Genomic DNA, 16,591 nt, shown 5'->3' with positions numbered 1-16,591 from the left:
CTCAGAAGCCCGATGGCGGATGAGAACCTCCTGCAGAGGGTGCACGATCTGAGCGACCTGGAGCTCGCAGCCCTGCTCTCCCTGATCGCCAGAGAGCACTGCGTCATCACCACCCCCGGAGATGCCCTCGATGATCTCGTCGAGGAGCTCAAGCTGGTAAACAACTCTCTGCCCTACCCGGGGGATTCACCTGCTGTAAATCTACACAACCAAGATCATAAGCTTACCCAACTAGATCTCAACCCGCACCTTCGGCCTCTCCTACGCCGTCGTCGACTGCAACCCCGACACCACCCTCGAGGACTTCGCCACCTCTCTCCTCCTAGGCAAGCCCCAACCCCAGGCCCAGGCGCAGCGCACGACACCGCGCTCCTCCTCCCCGCACCTGACCCGCACCGGCATCGCCAGCAACGACTACTTCCCCCCTCAGCCCGCGACGCCGAGCTCCTCCGGCGGCGGCGGCGGCGGCGCCCCTCTCTCGCCCCTGACGCCGACGGGCGGCTCCGCCACGCACGCACACATCGCGCACGTCGTGCTGGCCAGGAACCTCGGCCTCGCGCCCAAGGCCGTGCAGATCCAGGCGCTCGAGCTGCTGCGCACGCGGCGCATCTTCACGCGCACCTCGGTGCACGCCGCGCCCAAGCAGTTCCTCTTCGTGGCCGCGCTCGCCGACGACGGAGACGACGACGACGATGGTGAACAGCATCAGCAGCGGGGGCGCCGGCCGGGGGGAGGCCGGCTCGCGCCGCACCTCAACGACTTCTTCTACGTGGGCCACTGGCACGACCCGGAGGACGGGTTCGCGAACCTCGAGGACGACGGCGAGGAGGCCGAGACGGCGAGCACGGGCAGCGTGGTGAAGAAGGGCGGCGGCGGCGGGGCCGGATCCGTCGTGGCGGGCGGGTTTCCCGAGGAAGGCAGGGACCCCGTGTTTTCCGAACTGGTATGCCTCCATACTCTCTCTTTCTTCCCCCATCTGTAGACCGAACGGCGCAGTTCGTTCCTAACAACTACGACAGGATATCGCCACGTTGGCTAAGCTCAGCCGCGAGGTGCAGGTCGACGTCGACGTGCTGCGGTACCAGATGAACATTGTCTCCTTCCTGCGGATGCACAGGGCCGTGGCCGGCGGCATCACTCCGACGGCGACCAAACACTTTGAGCAGCTGATGAAGAGCCTGGCGCCCCTGCACGGGCTGGACTACGTGACGCCCTCGCTCGTCGGGCTTGCAGCCCGCAAGGTCTACTTGCATCGTGTCGACATCGTTACCCCCGAGAAGGAGAGAAGTATGCTATGGGGAAGTGAGCTGGCCGCCGTACAGTCCATACTCGAGGGCATTGGCCCCGACGACGTCATCGAGGAGGTGCTGGCCATGGTTCCAGCACCATTGTAGACACCATTAGAGCTAGATACCCAGATCAATATCATTGCGGTCTTTATTTCGTTATCAAAACACGGCGAGTATTGTGTGTATCATTAATATTTGGTGATTCGAAGACTCGCTCCACGTGGGCTCTTCGTCATCTGGAGCGCGCACGCCAGCCGGATGAATCGTGTTTTCTATGTATACATGTCTTTCTTTTCCGCGACCCCTTTGAAAGTGGGATGTGCGGGCCGCATGCTGGGATTCCACCTTGAACGCCGTGTCGATTGTCTTTCTGACCGTGACCCTTTGAATTAATGCAGATTGATTCTTGATAAACATCGTGTGCAAACCTCTTGGCTGCCGTCTAGTGCACCTCGGTGACCTTGCAGGTCCAGCCTGAGCCCTTCTGCAGCAGAGGCAGACTATAGCAGTTGCATGTTAGCATTCTGTACTAGTGCAAGATGAACGTCAGATGACATCTTACCTAGCTCCCAGGCACCATCCCAGCTCGTTCTCCTTGATCTTCTTGGCGATCCGAACCTCGCGGTCGATGGGCATCTCGTAGCCGGTGTGGGCGAGGGCAACCATGAAGTTCAGGTCCAGGCAGTGCTCAGGGCGGTCCCGGAGCTCCTCGAGGGCGCCAGGGACGCTGCCAAAGATGTCCCACGCCTGCTCACCGCCGCAAACGCGGCTGGTCAAATCGGCCATCTCACGCAGAGTGAAGGACTCGGGCATGCCAAGAGGCTGAGTGCGGTCGTAAAAGTAGGACAGGAAGAAGATGTCCTCCTTGGCGAAGGTCTTAGCAATCGAAGGTTGATGGACACCGTTGAAGGAGCAAGGGGCCAGGGCGCAGGTCGCATCCTTCTTCAAGATGCGCTCGGCGAGGTTACGGCACTGGGCCGGGGCAGGAGTCAAAGGCCCAGTCATGTTGAACTCCCTGACGCTGCCGAGCGGGTGGCCTTCGCCCAGCTTGACCTTGACAGTCTTGGACATGCCGGTCGAGAAACAAGGGTTGACGACGGGAGAGCTGGTCCAGGTGCTGTCGGACTTCTTAGATTCGGCATAGTCCTCGACCAGGGTCTTGAGGATGGCCTCGCGGGCGCTCATCAGACCATAGCCCAAGTGAGAGTGTTGGTAAAGAGTGAAGTGGCGGCCACCAAAATCGAGGTCGTACTTGTGGTCACCCGCAGCGAGCTTCTCGGGCATACCGCCCTGGCTGAGACCCTTGAAGTTGGGCTCAAAGACAATCTGGGTTGAGCCTCCGCCAAGATCAAAGGTGGCAGCGGTATCCTGGTGCTCCGGAGCGCCGATGTTGCCGAGCAAATAGTTGGTGGTGATCCAGGCATAGACGCCCTCGTCGGAGCCGTCCATGATGGCAACACCGTTCTCCTCCTTGGAGACGACTGGGAAAGGGTAGTTTGTCTCGAGGTGCTCGCGGACGGCGTCGAGGATCCGCTGACTCTTCTCAGCACCCAGAAGACGGAGACCGGCGGTGGCCTTGACAGCGACAGGGCTGCAGGCCTTCAGCTTGTCGGGAACGGTCTTGAGGGCCTCCTCCATCAGACTATCCAGGCTCTTAGCGGCAGCGATGGGGTCGTCGGGGTAGGCGCTCAGACCGCTGCTCTGGCCCTCGATCTTCTTGGTCATCTTGAAGACCTCGTTCTCGAGCTCGGGAGTGGCGCCGCAGTTGTTGAACTTGTAGACGTGGATGCGAGAGCCAGTGCTGCCAGCGTCAATCATGGAGACATACTGGACAATGGGCTTATCCTTGGAGCTCGATTTGGTACAGCGGTCGGTGCCGTAGGATGAATCGGTAGGAACCTGGCCACCAGCGTTGCCCTTGGACGAGGAGACCTCGTGGTACAGATCAACGCCGGAAGGCGAGAAATAGTAGAAGAGGAAGACTACGGTCAAGAGGATCGCAGTGGTCTTCAACCACCGGGCCTGCTTGGCCTGTGACATGATTGCGCTTGCCTTCTCCAGGATGCCGGCTCCTTGGTGGTTTGCTTGATAGCGGTCGCGTTTCTCGTGAGGGTCGTGGGCGATCTTGTTGGTCGGTAGCGATACCGACGTACGGCGCATGTCCAGGTCCAGGAAGTGGGAGCAAGGAACCGACGGCAAAGGGAGAATTGCCGGCGAGAAACGAGGGACAAGAAGGACAGACTGAAAAATAGAGAGCGGAGGAAAGGAGTGTGAGTCTGACAAGCCACACCTCTCTTGCGGGTTGAACTACTTTACTTTTTTTCGCGAATGAATCTAGGGGCACCTCCCAATAAGCATACCAGCTGGGAAAGGGGGAGGGGCGCGGATCAGAGATGTGGTAGGTCAGGCTTTTGCATCTAGCTTGAAAAGGAATACGTCAAAATGCTTTGCCCAGAGGATGTGTCTGCTAAAAGACACTTCCACGCTGTCCGAATTGAACTGTCTTTCATTTCATCCAAGTGTCGCAGGCTGGCCATACAGAGAAGTGGAAAATGCATGGTCGGGCGACACCAGCGCTGTCTTGATTACGAAGTACGGGGAGACCCCACTGTAAATTTGCCCCCTCTCGCCAGGAGTGCCAGCCCAGGCCTGAATGCTAGCGGCTGGCCCCTGGATCCTGGCTGAGGGGCCAAGACAAAGTGGCATCCATTTTACGTACAAATGCTGCAGTCCGAGAAGGCTTAAATTTCCACCCCAGAGGGATGTACTCTTTCACGGAGGCCAGGTGGGAAGTATACCTGATTGGGAGCCGTAGTTAGTTGTGCTCGGCAGAAACGAAGCAACTACCTACTTGTATTATTAGGCGCAGTATTTCAAATCCATCCAAAGAGCTAGAACTTGTAATGCAGGCAGGTTTCTCACCTTCTGTATATTCGATCAGGATATCAGTAGGTACCTCTAAGCGCAAAGTGTGGATTTTTGACGATACATACAAACATGAAGCAAGGTAGAACATCCAATTTCTTTGATTCTTTCCTGGCAGCTGGAGTGAGCGCGCCCCCGTAGTGTAGGCCAACCCTCTATGACGACTACCTATCTGTGCTGTGCTGCATCCAGGCTGTTCTGTAATCTTCCACCACCATTCGTACTGCTTGCTGTTGCCTCCGCGCATGCCGATATTACCTCTTATACAACACTCACAACTCGTCTTTCCGCAACCAGTCGACCATTTTCTGTGATACTCTGTCTACATTACCTCCTTGTCCTCATTTTGGTTTCCTGTCATAAGGTAGGTTTAGACAAGATACAGACACGTTGCAAGCAACTGGTCTAGGTAGCCCTTCCAATCGGCATCGACAACGTTCACTTCAGGTCACCACTAGCACTTATACATCTTGTTCATCTCACTTCTCGCCCTTTACACTGTGTCAAGCAGTGATTCGCCCGTCATGGACGTCACTCTATACACCTACGACTTGTCTGGAGGCATGGCCAGACAGATGTCCATGGGCCTACTCGGGTTTCAGCTAGATGCAGTCTACCACACCTCGATTGTTCTCGACGGTCGTGAGTATGTCTATGATGGGAATGTGGTGGCTATTGCGCCAGGATCGTCTCACCTTGGGCGGCCGCTTCAGCAGATACCCCTTGGAACGACTCACCTTCCGATGGATGTGATCGAAGAGTACCTGGACTCTTTAAGGGAGATCTATACTGTCGAGGTGAATATTACACTTTCTAAGGACCGGCAGCAGGCCAAGCCACTGACACACACCAGGCATACAATCTGTGGCATCATAACTGCAACAACTTCTCCAATGACTTTGCCACGTTTCTGGTTGGCAAAGGCATTCCTGACCATATCGTCAACATGCCCGAGGCTGTCATAAACTCGCCCCTGGGCAGTATGCTTCTTCCTGCCTTGAACCAGACGGTTGAGGCAAACCGGCAGCGAGGCGGCATCCTGGGCATTCAGAACAACTCACTCAACGGTACTAGCAAGCCGGTAGCTCAACTGCATCACAACCAGGGCCGCGTCCACGAAGTGAACAATCTGACCGAGCTCAACGGCCTGTTGGAAAGCGCACGAAAATCCTGCGCTGCCATTTTCTTCACCTCGGCAACGTGTCCGCCTTGCAAGACTTTGTACCCCCTATACAATGAGCTAGCCGCAGAATTCGGCACCAAGGCGGTATTGATCAAGGTCGACGCTTCAAGGGCGTTCGATGTCGGCAAGCACTACTCGATATCTGCAACGCCTACCTTTATCACCTTTCTGCGTGGCCAACAGGAGAACAAGTGGGCTGGCGCCGACCCTGCCCAACTCCGCGGGAATATCCAATTGCTGGTGCACATGGCTTGGCCGTCACATCCCCATGAATCCCTCAATCTCCCTACATTCTCTGGCACACGGGCAAAGCCGATTTTTTATTCCAAGGTGCCACCCCTTCCGAAGCTCCTGGGCAAGATGGGTGTCGCTGGAGGGGATCCGGCAGTGAAGGAACTGGCCTCTTTTATCGAGGCTCGCAACCAGCAGGGTCCAGCGGAAGCACATCTGCCCAACATCAGCGCCGTCACGACCTTCCTCAAGACTTCATTGCAGAGCCTAGCGACAGACTCGTTGTTTACCGCAGTGGATCTTCTGCGATGCGGCCTGGTCGACCCACGCCTGAGTGGCGTTCTCGCGGAAGAACAGGGCCATAGTACGATAAGGTCACTCCTCGACCATGTCAACCACCTCACGGACTGCCCGTATGCTCTCCGGCTTGTTACATTACAGGCAGCATGCAATCTATTCACCAGCCCCTTGTATCCGGAACAGATTCTCTCCAATGAGCAGCTGCGCTCGCCAATCATTCAGTTGTTGTCGTCGAGTTTCCTTGACGACAGCCACAACAACGTGAGGGTAGCTGCAGCATCGCTTCTGTTCAACTTGTCACTTGCCAATAGCGCCAAACGTAGGGAAGGTCCGGGAGATGCATTGCCAGAGGGCGACCAAGTCGAGCTCGCGGCGTCCATCTTGGAGGCCGTCTCGCAGGAGGAGAAATCGCCCGAGGCTCTGGAAGGCATGCTTCTGGCTCTGGGTAATCTGGTGTACCTTTTGCCTCTAGACGGCGAGTTGGCTGATCTACTGCGCACCATGGACGCTCAAGACACCGTATTGGCGAAGAAGACACATTTCAAGGACCTAAAACTGATAGATGAGGTCGGTTTGGAGCTCCTAGGCAAGGGACTTAAGATGCCTTGAACTGGGTGGTGGATTGTGTAGGTAGCGTCATGGGAGCAAATGATAGATAGATACCCTTGAATGAAAAGATAATGATCATATTATCTCTTCCCTAACCCCTCGGGTTTTCGAACTTTGACCGTCAATAATGTAGGTAAAGCACTCTAATAATAAGATGCTGACGTGTGTGTATGCAATTACACCCCACGCGACACACGCCAGCGCACAGCAATATCACCCGGACAACAATGTCAACAAAAATAGTGGAGTATAGTCCACCTCAGAGCCAGGGTTGCATGCTCAGTTGGGCAAGAACCAAGAGAGCACAGGTCAATTAAATATACCCACTGGACTTTCCGAACCCCAGATGCACTCTTCCCGCCGGCTGCGATACCGTCAAGTTGTCGACGACATTGTAGAGACCCTGATCGGCATAGCCATCGACCCGCGACTGATGCCTGCCCCAGCCGCCATCGCCTCGACCGCCTCCGGGAGCGACCTGGCCCGGACCGTCCGCTCCTCCGCCTCGACGCCGTCGCTGCGCTCTCGCGATGGCACCGTCCCCATGCATGCGAGGATGGACCCGGGAGGGAATGTCAGGGTTGTGGTTCGCGTGAGGGCGTTCCTGCCTAGAGGTGAGTCGGATCGGCACCAGACTTGTCTTGTTGTTGTTCATCTTGAAGGAAAACAGAGACTGACGCCATCCATGATGCCACAGAGATAAGCAGAGGTGCAGAATGCCTCATTGAGATGGACCCCCTGACGCAGTGCACGACGCTGCTCGTGCCTGACGGGGCGGACCCCGCGAACTCGAGGGCCAAGTCGCGCAAGGTGATCGAGGAGAAGTCCTTTACGTTTGACAACTCGTTCTGGAGTCACGACCGCAAGGACAAGCACTATGCAGAGCAAGAGGACGTGTACAACTGCCTCGGCGAGGAGTTCCTCGACCACAACTTCGAGGGCTACCATACTTGCATCTTTGCCTACGGCCAGACGGGTTCCGGCAAGAGCTACACCATGATGGGCACGCCCGATCAGCCCGGCCTCATCCCTCGGACGTGTGAAGACTTATTCCAGCGCATCGAAGCGGCGCAGAACGAGACGCCCAACATCAGCTACAACGTACGGGTCTCCTACTTTGAGGTGTACAACGAACACGTCCGCGACTTGCTCGTCCCCGTCGTCCCGAATCAGTCGCCTTACTACCTCAAGATCCGCGAATCGCCGACCGAAGGACCATACGTCAAGGACCTGACAGAAGTGCCTGTGCGGAGTATCGACGAGATCCTTCGATACATGAAGATGGGCGACAACTCCCGTACAACGGCTTCGACAAAGATGAACGACACTTCCAGCCGGAGTCATGCCGTGTTCACAATCATGCTGAAGCAAATTCACCATGATATGGAGACCGACGAGACCACGGAGCGAAGCTCGCGCATTCGACTGGTAGATCTCGCCGGCTCTGAGCGGGCAAAGGCCACCGAAGCGACTGGTCAGCGCCTCAGAGAAGGCAGCAACATCAACAAGTCGCTTACGACGCTGGGGAGAGTCATTGCGGCCCTCGCAGATCCCAAGCAGAGGGGCGGGAAGCGCGGCGGTAGGGAACAGGTCGTGCCATACCGAGATTCCATCTTGACTTGGCTTCTCAAGGACTCGCTCGGAGGTAACTCCAAGACAGCCATGATTGCTTGCATCGCGCCTTCAGACTACGAGGAGACACTCTCGACTCTCCGCTACGCCGACCAGGCCAAGCGCATCCGCACTCGTGCCGTGGTCAACCAGGACAGCATTTCTACAGCCGAGCGCGACGCCCAGATCGCCGCCATGGCCGAGGAGATCCGGCAGCTGCAGCTCTCCGTGTCCGACTCGCGAAGAAGGGAGAAGGATGCGCAGCAGCAGGAGGAGAGGCTCGAGGAGTACCAGGGCCGCGTGGCAGCGATGCAGCGCATGATGGAGGAGAAGAGCATGGTGGCGGAGGGCAAGATTCGCAGCTTGCAGACCGAGAACGAGGCTCTGAGGCTGCACCTCAAGCTGGCCTTGGAGAGTCTCAAGAACCCGATCCCCCCAGTCACCGTCCGCAACACGCCCGAGCCGACTGCGGCGCAAGAGACAGTGCGGAGCGTGGAGAAGGATGCAAATATCGAGGTGGCGGAAGACAAGGAGAACAAAGGAGTCGACGAGGCCTATTACGACGACAACGACGACGGCTATTCCTCGGGCGGATACGAGGAGGACGCGGACGACTTGCAAGATTACATGCAGGATCTGCTCAAGGACCTCGGCATGTTTAGGCGGAAGATTGGCGACGACAAGGGACGCTTTCTCGACGAAGAGAGCAATCGGAGACCGCTAGGGGTCAGGACGAACGTATAGACCTCGCCATGCCAAGAACCGGGCCTGCTGCCATTGTCAGGGAATCATGTTTTTATTGGGATAGGCGAAGGTGTTTTATGGAGTTTAATGACGGAACGACCAGCTTAGGATTACGAATGACATACCTTGCTAGCCTGTAGAGTGTAGCAAAAACCAGACTGATCATATTCAGGTAGCGTCTTTGCTCAAGATTGGCTCATGTATGTCGATCTGACAAAGTTGCACATGGGATATAAAGGCCCACTAAAGTCCATGTCGTACCAGTAGTTGACGGCAACGCATATGTCGTCGTCCAGGCACGACTGAGAGACTTTGTGATACCTGTACGCGAGCGGTCAGCAAGGAGAGTCATAACCAGAGAGGGCTAGAGCAGGCTTACCACATCGCAGGCAAGTACAGCATATCGCCTGGATCCAGAGTCACCCTCATCGGCTCAGCGAGTTTCGAGTACGCCGTCTCATTCGGCCCTGACGTATCAGGGTCCCACGTCGCGAACGGGACATTGCCATCTCCTCCACCCTCACCCTCACCCTCACCTTCGCCGACGCTGTCCAGCTTGAGTTCCAAGCCCGCGTCGTCGTTCCCGCCGCGGCGGACGTAGGTGGCGGGCTTGAGCGGCTGCTCGTTGACGCAGGGCTGGCAGAGGGGTGGCATGAGGACAAAGTGCTTGCGGCCGAGGACCTGGACGTAGATGTTCTCGTAGTTGTCCTTGTGCAGGGCGGTCACGGAGCGGGAGTTGCCGATCCACAGGTTGATGGCCTCCGGGTCGCGGTCCAGGGCGATGCGTGCGAAGGGAATGTCCGGCTGGACGTGGGCGAAGAGAGAGACGTACTCGTGGCGGAAGTTGTCATTCTCTTTTTTTTTTTCTCCGTCGTGTTACGTCAGCTGCACGGAAGTTTTCCCCGAGGTAAATTCGGTGATGGTCTTACGTGTTTGGGCATATCGGATCTCGCTTGGCGTTGAAGCTGCGACCTCGTTCTCTTGCGCTATCACAAAGTCGAGGAATTCTGGGAAGGGCTGGTCTTCCTCCCACGGTTTTGCAAAGACGAGCTCACCACTGCCCTCCATTCTCGTGGGAGAATCGGCATTGCTGGATTTGAGTCTGGGCATTAGAGATGTGTAGCGAGGTAGAGCAAGGGGAGCATCGGGCACTCACCCCATGGGTGTTACTGCAACATTCACGGTCTCATCAGCCAGAGCCTCCTTCAGATAAGCGGCACTCCATGTCCGCGAGGCCTGCCATCCCTTCGCGGCCCGTCTGACTACGAAGGGAGTGTTCTTTGCTACATATCGCATAAACTCGAGCGGGCTGGGCTCTTGGTGCAGCTCCTCGATAGTCGAGCCGTTGAGCTCGTTGTATGTAGTGAGCAGCTCGGCGATGGGGTCGTCAGCTGTACCCGCCATTGTCTGCAGCCTTGCTTTAACAGTCGGGCGTCGAATTAGAGACGGTGCCGGGGAGTTCTGCGTGCGTCTGTCTGAGATATGCCATGTTGAACAACAGCACAGGGTCGTCCAAAAAGCATGCGGGAGCAGCCGTTTCAGCTAGTAACACATTCGTTGCTGGATCTGGCAAGGCGGATGGCGGTCTCGAGGCCCCCCCTGCAAGCGGACTGGACGGCCACAGGCTGGTCCGTGACCGAATTATGGCCTGACCTTGAGCAAAAAACAGCTGATGGCCCACATCACCAACCCAGAGCCTCTTTTTTCCAGTCGAGCTGAGCATTTGACAGGATATGGGGAAGGCGAGTTGGAGGAGGGGTTTTTGGGCCTGGGCAATCTGTACATACTTGTATAAGAAGAAAGCAAACCCCAGATCCTGGGAGATGGCTATCTTGGTTGCATAGAGTTTATTTACGTCCCAATCGAGAATTGACAGTTCCCCTACACCTACCCGACGACTCACTGTCCAGCCCCCAGTACTGTTGCGCCTGGCCTAGCGGCCATTGGCATCAGCACACCCGGCTCTGAACTACATCGCATGTTCGAAGACCTGGATCTGATCGAGCCCTCGATCGAATATCCTAGTCGGCACCGGTGGCCTGGGATGACATCTCATCGTACGATTGAGCTTTTCCATGCTCCCATCATGACGACGGGGAGCCCGGCGCGTGTCTTCTGCGAAAGCACGCCAAGAGTAAGGGGATTGAATTGTTTGTGCCCTCTGGGAAGTCCCGTGCACCAAACCGAAACGGCGCATACCAAACACCATTGCAAACTACCTAAACCAGGTTGGTGCATCTCTCCATTCTGACAATTGCCACGTCTCTTTCCTTCTCCTTGGTAACCTGTCCGTTACCCGTTTCAAATATCGAGGTTCCCCCTGAGAGGGTGCACTGCAGCGTGTCGCGTCCCAGCAGTCTTGATCCTGATCGCAGATCTCGCTGCAAGACGAGGCAGGGCACGAACAAGCGAACGAACGGGTGGAGGGGCGCTACCGCTACCGCTAGCTATCGCTACTTTACCGCACAAAGTACCCAGGACCTAGGTGCGATCGAAGGTTTGATGGTTTAGTGGCCTCTTCCTTCGAGACGTCATCTTGAAACGCGCCCGTCCGTCTCGCAAGAGCACAGAGCACATCTCAAGGCTCGACGACATTTTCTGTCGTCTGCTCCACAATTGCAACCCCCAGTTCTCGCTGTCATCCATCTCGATTCCCATTCTCCGCTTTGGATGGGCCTGGCTGGTTTATTCCCGAGTCTGACAAGGAGGACACAAACCGGCTGCCATTCCCATGTCAATCGACGAGATCCAACTGGCTGTTGAACCTAGCCGACCTGCCAAGCTTCTCGCTGCCTCACACATCGCCTGCTGATTGGGGCACCTCAGCCGTGCGAGCGTGTCTCTGTCGGCGAGTTCCGTTTGCACTTTCATTCCTCCTTGTCTGAGACCTACCTCGCGGGGGCGGCACCCAACAACGCTGCACAACCCAGCAGCACCAACTTCTCCAAAAGGGCATCGAGTGCTGCTGCATCGGGGAGCTGCTAGGCTTCGAATCCCCGACACGGTGCAAACGACGCCGCACTGCTGCAAGACTAGCTAACTTGGCGCCCGCTCCGGCTCACAGGGGAGCCGGCTTCCCTTCCCGCCCACAGCTCGAGCCCAGTCCAGCTTTTTTACCTTTGGCGTCGAGTCAGCTCCAGCCTGCACTGCATGCCCAATATTGGATTGACTTTCCTGCCCCTGGTCTGCTGTCTTCTCCAGATCCGCTCAGCTGTCGACTCCCCTCGGTCGATCAGCCCGCTACGCTCAGACTAAACCTGCCAACAACTTCCGAGCTTGGGAACTTCATGATTGCAACCTGTCTACAATCCATCTGCCTTTCGCAAGCTAGTTGCGCCACTCCGCATATCACAGCCCCCACCTGGGCTCAAGTTGCGCACACACACACATCTCCAGCTGCTTTGCTTCGGACTACCGGTGTGCCGGGTTGTTGCTGAGGGTCCATCATGCTTCGCGCGCTTTCCGACAGCTGAATTGCCGGCCAACTCCCCCTTTCCAAGAGAGAGCATCTCCCGGTCAAACACTCTGCGATTTCCCGGAAGCCTACAGCCAGGCCAAAGAGCTCGCCGAGATCACTTCGTTGGGCTCCAGGTTGTGTACTTTTCCAGTTCCCACGAACGCCTCACGAAAGACTGCGCGGTATTTTGGCGCGGGCGAGGTCTTTGCACCCTTCTCATCTTCCCTTGCACACCTCGCCTCTTTGTAATGCTTGTTATCATTCGGTGAAACTGCCCTTGTGATGATTTGGTACCTTTTGTATCCCTTTAGAGGGTAAGTACACATGCGTCCTCTCGTTGCGTCTCGACAGTGCGTGTTGACAAACGATCAAAGGACCACCGAGGCGCCTGTTCTTACACCGAATCATCCCCTCCGAGTCGCATTCACTCGGTACGGAAGATATACTGCACGACATGTGGTCACGACTCTCCTTTTTTCCGTGGCGGTCGCCACCATGCTCATATACCCCTTCCCATTCTTGTATACCAATGACTTCATCAACGGCGCATCGAATCTCCCTCGCCACGTCTGGACAGATGCCCAGCCGCTCGATGGGAAGGTCGGCATGGAACCGGATGTGATCATGCGCTCTTTATGGGTTCATGGAAGCTACATGAAAGCGCTGGACCAGGATGTCCTCCTTGGGGCTTTGGATCTGCAAGATGCCTTGTTGGGGCCAACAAAGAACTTCAATCCTCGGCAGCAAGGGAACCGCGTCCCACCGGTCAATGCTTCGACCGATCTCACGCCGAGCGAGCGCGACATGTTCCATGTGGTCAACGGCCTGACGAACCAGTCATGGTTCTTCCACTCCCCGCTACAGTATTGGTCGTGTGACGCTGAGAGGATATCCAGCGATGGCGATATAGTCTCTACAGTAAACGCCCGGAAGACGACACCAACCTCGGTCAACGTCACCCTTCGGCATTCCATCGTGTTCAGTGGCAAGCGATTTGAGGACCGTGCTCTGGTCGCGGCCGACGCCCTGGTGATCACCCTGCTTCATCTGCGAGACTCGCCCGTGGGTCGGTTATGGGAACGGCGGGCGGAAGATCTTGCCCAGCAAATGGCCGACAAGTGGACAGTGATCCCTAGTGACGGCCACATCGTGCAGAGCCAGCTCTACGAGTTCCAGTTCCGCCCCATATCGGTCCAAGACTCGATCCTGCTGACCGTGGCCTATGCTTTGACCGCAATGTACTTCATGCTCAGCTTGTCTAAGCTGCGTGCCATGAAGTCCAAGCCAGGCCTCATCCTGACGGTCATGTCGCAGATATTCGCATCCATCATGTCAAGCTTCACCGTGTGCGCGATCTTCAAGATCGACCTCTCCCGAATACCTAGGGCGGCTTACCCTTTAGTTGTCTTGACCATGAGTCTCGAAAATATGTTTCGCCTGATCAATGCCGTCCTCGTCACGCCGGCAGAAGACAGTACGAGCAGTCGGATCGGACAAGCATTTGGGCACACGTGCCACGTCGCTATCGCGAGCGTTGCGCAGAACCTCTTGATCCTCTGGGGGCTATCAAAGGCCGTGTCTCCCGGTGTCGCTGCGTTCTGCACCTTTGCAGCAATCGCGATCGTCTTTGATTTCTTCTATCTATCCACGTTCTTCCTGTCCGTGCTGAGCGTCGAAGTTCGTAGAACGGAGTTGAGCGAGGCCCTGGAAAAGTCTTCGCGACACAAAATGACGAGATCCGACCCCTTGCCGCGTCAAACCTGGGCGGAAGCGATCTATCGGGGCAACATCGGGCTCTCGACAAGAATAGCAGGCACCATTGTCATGTCGGGCTTCATTTTGATCGCGCAATGGCATTTCTTGGATAATGCTTCCATCTACCGCGCCGTCGGCGGATTGTTTTACAACACAGTGACGAATAATACCGCGGCGGCAGCCTCGCCGCTGACAGCAGTTCATCAAGCTCGAAGCCCAACGTCGTGGCTCCGTCTCCAAGATCACGAGACTGCCAAGGAGGTCATTCAGGTCGTGAAGCCCTCGGCCCACAGCTACGTCGCCCGTGTCTACGAGCCTCTAGTTTTCGTCCTCAAAGGGTCGGACCGCATGCCCTCTGTCACTGAGCGGGCCCTCCTTCCTGCTGTGTACGACTTTGCAAATCACCAATTGGTGCGGCTCCTAGTGACGGTGTTGGTCATCGTGGCGGCTGTGCGGCTCTTCATGAACTACTTGCTCTGGGACGACATGAAAGACTCCAAAGCGAACGAGGAAGACCTGGAGGATGGGCCTCTGATGTCAATCAAGTCGCTCAACAGAGGCCATGCCCTGGATATTGTCATGTTGGCGGCGACTCCCGACGGCCAGTTCGTGTCTGTTGGCCTCGACCGCCGCATACGTGTCTGGAGACTCAATGCGGAGTTCAAAAGCTACGCGTTGAGGGACCCAGAAAACCCTATCGATATCCCGTTTCCCGTCCACGCGCTGGCCATCGATGACGATTCGACGTGGCTGGCAGTGCTGTCATCATACGAAGTTGTTCTCTGGAACCTCGTAGAGCGTCGCCGGGGACCGTCCATGGCGTTAGATCTCTACGGCCAGAAACCAGAGGCATTCTTTTTCAATGGCCACGCTAAGGAAGACAGCTTGCCGTCCCTAATCATTGTTAGGCGCGATGGTAACTTGATGGAGCTACGGCCGGACAGCGAAGACAGGCATGATACGAATATCTGTCGCCAGCCATTGGTCTGCGCAATTCCATTCAGTCATTGTAAGTCTGCTCACACTGACAAAAAAAATGGTCTAAGCTACTGGATCTATTAACTCACACACCGTCGCAGCTTCTAATAAAGCCAATACTTCCGCATTGTCGGTCCTAGCAGCAACAAGGAAGGGCAATGTCTACAAGGTGACTCAGCAACAGGGCAGATGGGTCTCAGAAGAGGTTGCTTTGTCTGCTGAAGGTCTTCAAGCCGAGGAGAAGGAGGTCAGCTCGCTCGTTCCTCTTCCCGGTTTCTCGGCCTATTTGGTGGTTCGGTCACGCTCAGTCGAGCTAGTGAGCTTTGCCACGGCGAGAATTCTGCACATCTTCCGCACACAGTGCATACAGGCTCGGTCACTGAGGGTCCTGCTCCCGCCCAAGCGACAAACGCAGTCAGGCTCGTCGGGGATTGCGTCCATGACGCTAGCTTACACAAACTCTGATACGGGCGACTGTGTTCTCCAGACGTATCTGCCTCCACAGGAAGGTGGAACGATATGCTTTTGCTCTTCCGAGTCTGCGAACAAGCAGTGCTGCCACTGGAGCGATACTAGAGAGATCATAAAGCAGGTGGAAGCTCCCGGCCTGTGGGTGCCGTTGCAGAGTGGCTGCGTTGTTGGCGTGAGAAAAGTGGTTGAGAAGCAAGTCAATGGCAGCTCGGAGCCGCGGTCACCAGAAAACGGGATGCGACACCGGGGCGCGCACGCTGCGAAGCCGCAGACGCGGTGTTTCGACACGTGGGAAACGTGGTCCATGACACAGCTCTACGGCCAAGGAGACTACGAGACCACGCCCCTCGCCGGCGAGGACTCGCAGCATCTCATCATATCCGATCTGGGACCGATGATTAGCGTCGGCAGCTCGACGGTCGCTCTGGGCCTGGGGAACATCATCAAGCTCATCAGCATAGGGCACAGCCGGTTCGGCACTTCTGCCAAGATGATGGACTCGGACAGCTCGATGAGCCTGGGCTCGAGGCGGAGACGGAATAGAGTCGCGTCGAGAGGTTGATACCCTGTGGGGAACGGGGGGCGGCGTTGGGTACACGGGCCGGCAAAGTTTCTTGATTTGATTTGGACTGTAGCAGATACCCCTGGGTCACAATGCGCGTGAAGGATTCCATTTCATATTTCGTGGGCGTACCAAAAAGAAAAAAGAGTCGGACGGCGTCAGGATAGCATGGTGAAAATGGATAGGCGGATGAGTACTACTGGACGTCTATCCCCCCGTGAGATAATGTTCGAGTTCGGGACGAGACCTCTTGCATTCGACTACGGGTGCACCGGTCTCTTCACCTTCCCTCTCGGATGGAGAGGAGTCGAGTACTCCGACCTCCGACGTGCAAATCTTCCAATGCTGTCGGTATGTGAGTGACGGCGACGCGTTTCGTCCCTCTGTCCCTCTGTTCCCTGCTCACTCACCGCTAGTTGTCGCCCACGCCTGGACCCGTCCGGGCCCTTGTAGCTTTGCACCACCACCACCCCCCC

The 16,591-nt window shown here is 56.4% G+C and overlaps 6 protein-coding genes across 6 annotated transcripts; 4 read left to right on the top strand and 2 right to left on the bottom strand.

Annotated features, from left to right (window-relative positions):
• Nucleotides 1–12: 12 nt before the first annotated feature.
• E0L32_012246 (uncharacterized protein) lies at nucleotides 13–1,394 on the top strand (the record flags this gene model as incomplete). The annotated part of the gene is made up of 3 exons (XM_031135065.1): nucleotides 13–156; nucleotides 236–943; nucleotides 1,020–1,394. The coding sequence occupies 3 exons, from the start codon at nucleotides 13–15 to the stop codon at nucleotides 1,392–1,394; spliced, it is 1,227 nt and encodes a 408-aa protein (XP_030998990.1).
• A 337-nt stretch (nucleotides 1,395–1,731) lies between these two features.
• On the bottom strand, nucleotides 1,732–3,449 carry E0L32_012245 (uncharacterized protein; the record flags this gene model as incomplete). The annotated part of the gene is made up of 2 exons (XM_031135064.1): nucleotides 1,732–1,789; nucleotides 1,852–3,449. 2 exons carry the CDS (start codon nucleotides 3,447–3,449, stop codon nucleotides 1,732–1,734), a joined length of 1,656 nt encoding a protein of 551 aa, XP_030998989.1.
• Nucleotides 3,450–4,738: 1,289 nt separating this feature from the next.
• On the top strand, nucleotides 4,739–6,537 carry E0L32_012244 (uncharacterized protein; the record flags this gene model as incomplete). The annotated part of the gene is made up of 2 exons (XM_031135063.1): nucleotides 4,739–5,011; nucleotides 5,068–6,537. 2 exons carry the CDS (start codon nucleotides 4,739–4,741, stop codon nucleotides 6,535–6,537), a joined length of 1,743 nt encoding a protein of 580 aa, XP_030998988.1.
• Nucleotides 6,538–6,883: 346 nt separating this feature from the next.
• On the top strand, nucleotides 6,884–8,892 carry E0L32_012243 (uncharacterized protein; the record flags this gene model as incomplete). Its single annotated transcript, XM_031135062.1, has 2 exons — nucleotides 6,884–7,151; nucleotides 7,208–8,892. The coding sequence occupies 2 exons, from the start codon at nucleotides 6,884–6,886 to the stop codon at nucleotides 8,890–8,892; spliced, it is 1,953 nt and encodes a 650-aa protein (XP_030998987.1).
• Nucleotides 8,893–9,077: 185 nt separating this feature from the next.
• E0L32_012242 (uncharacterized protein) lies at nucleotides 9,078–10,296 on the bottom strand (the record flags this gene model as incomplete). The annotated part of the gene is made up of 4 exons (XM_031135061.1): nucleotides 9,078–9,213; nucleotides 9,272–9,746; nucleotides 9,822–9,994; nucleotides 10,049–10,296. The coding sequence occupies 4 exons, from the start codon at nucleotides 10,294–10,296 to the stop codon at nucleotides 9,078–9,080; spliced, it is 1,032 nt and encodes a 343-aa protein (XP_030998986.1).
• A 2,548-nt stretch (nucleotides 10,297–12,844) lies between these two features.
• On the top strand, nucleotides 12,845–16,115 carry E0L32_012241 (uncharacterized protein; the record flags this gene model as incomplete). The annotated part of the gene is made up of 2 exons (XM_031135060.1): nucleotides 12,845–15,113; nucleotides 15,184–16,115. The coding sequence occupies 2 exons, from the start codon at nucleotides 12,845–12,847 to the stop codon at nucleotides 16,113–16,115; spliced, it is 3,201 nt and encodes a 1,066-aa protein (XP_030998985.1).
• Between the last annotated feature and the right edge of the window lie 476 nt (nucleotides 16,116–16,591).

This window comes from Thyridium curvatum (assembly GCF_004353045.1).
Source record: "Thyridium curvatum strain D216 chromosome Unknown NODE_147_length_39718_cov_89.191988, whole genome shotgun sequence".
Classification (NCBI taxonomy): Eukaryota; Fungi; Ascomycota; class Sordariomycetes; order Thyridiales; family Thyridiaceae; genus Thyridium; species Thyridium curvatum.
Note: the sequence above shows the minus strand (reverse complement) of the source record. Positions and strands in the feature narration are given on the sequence as shown.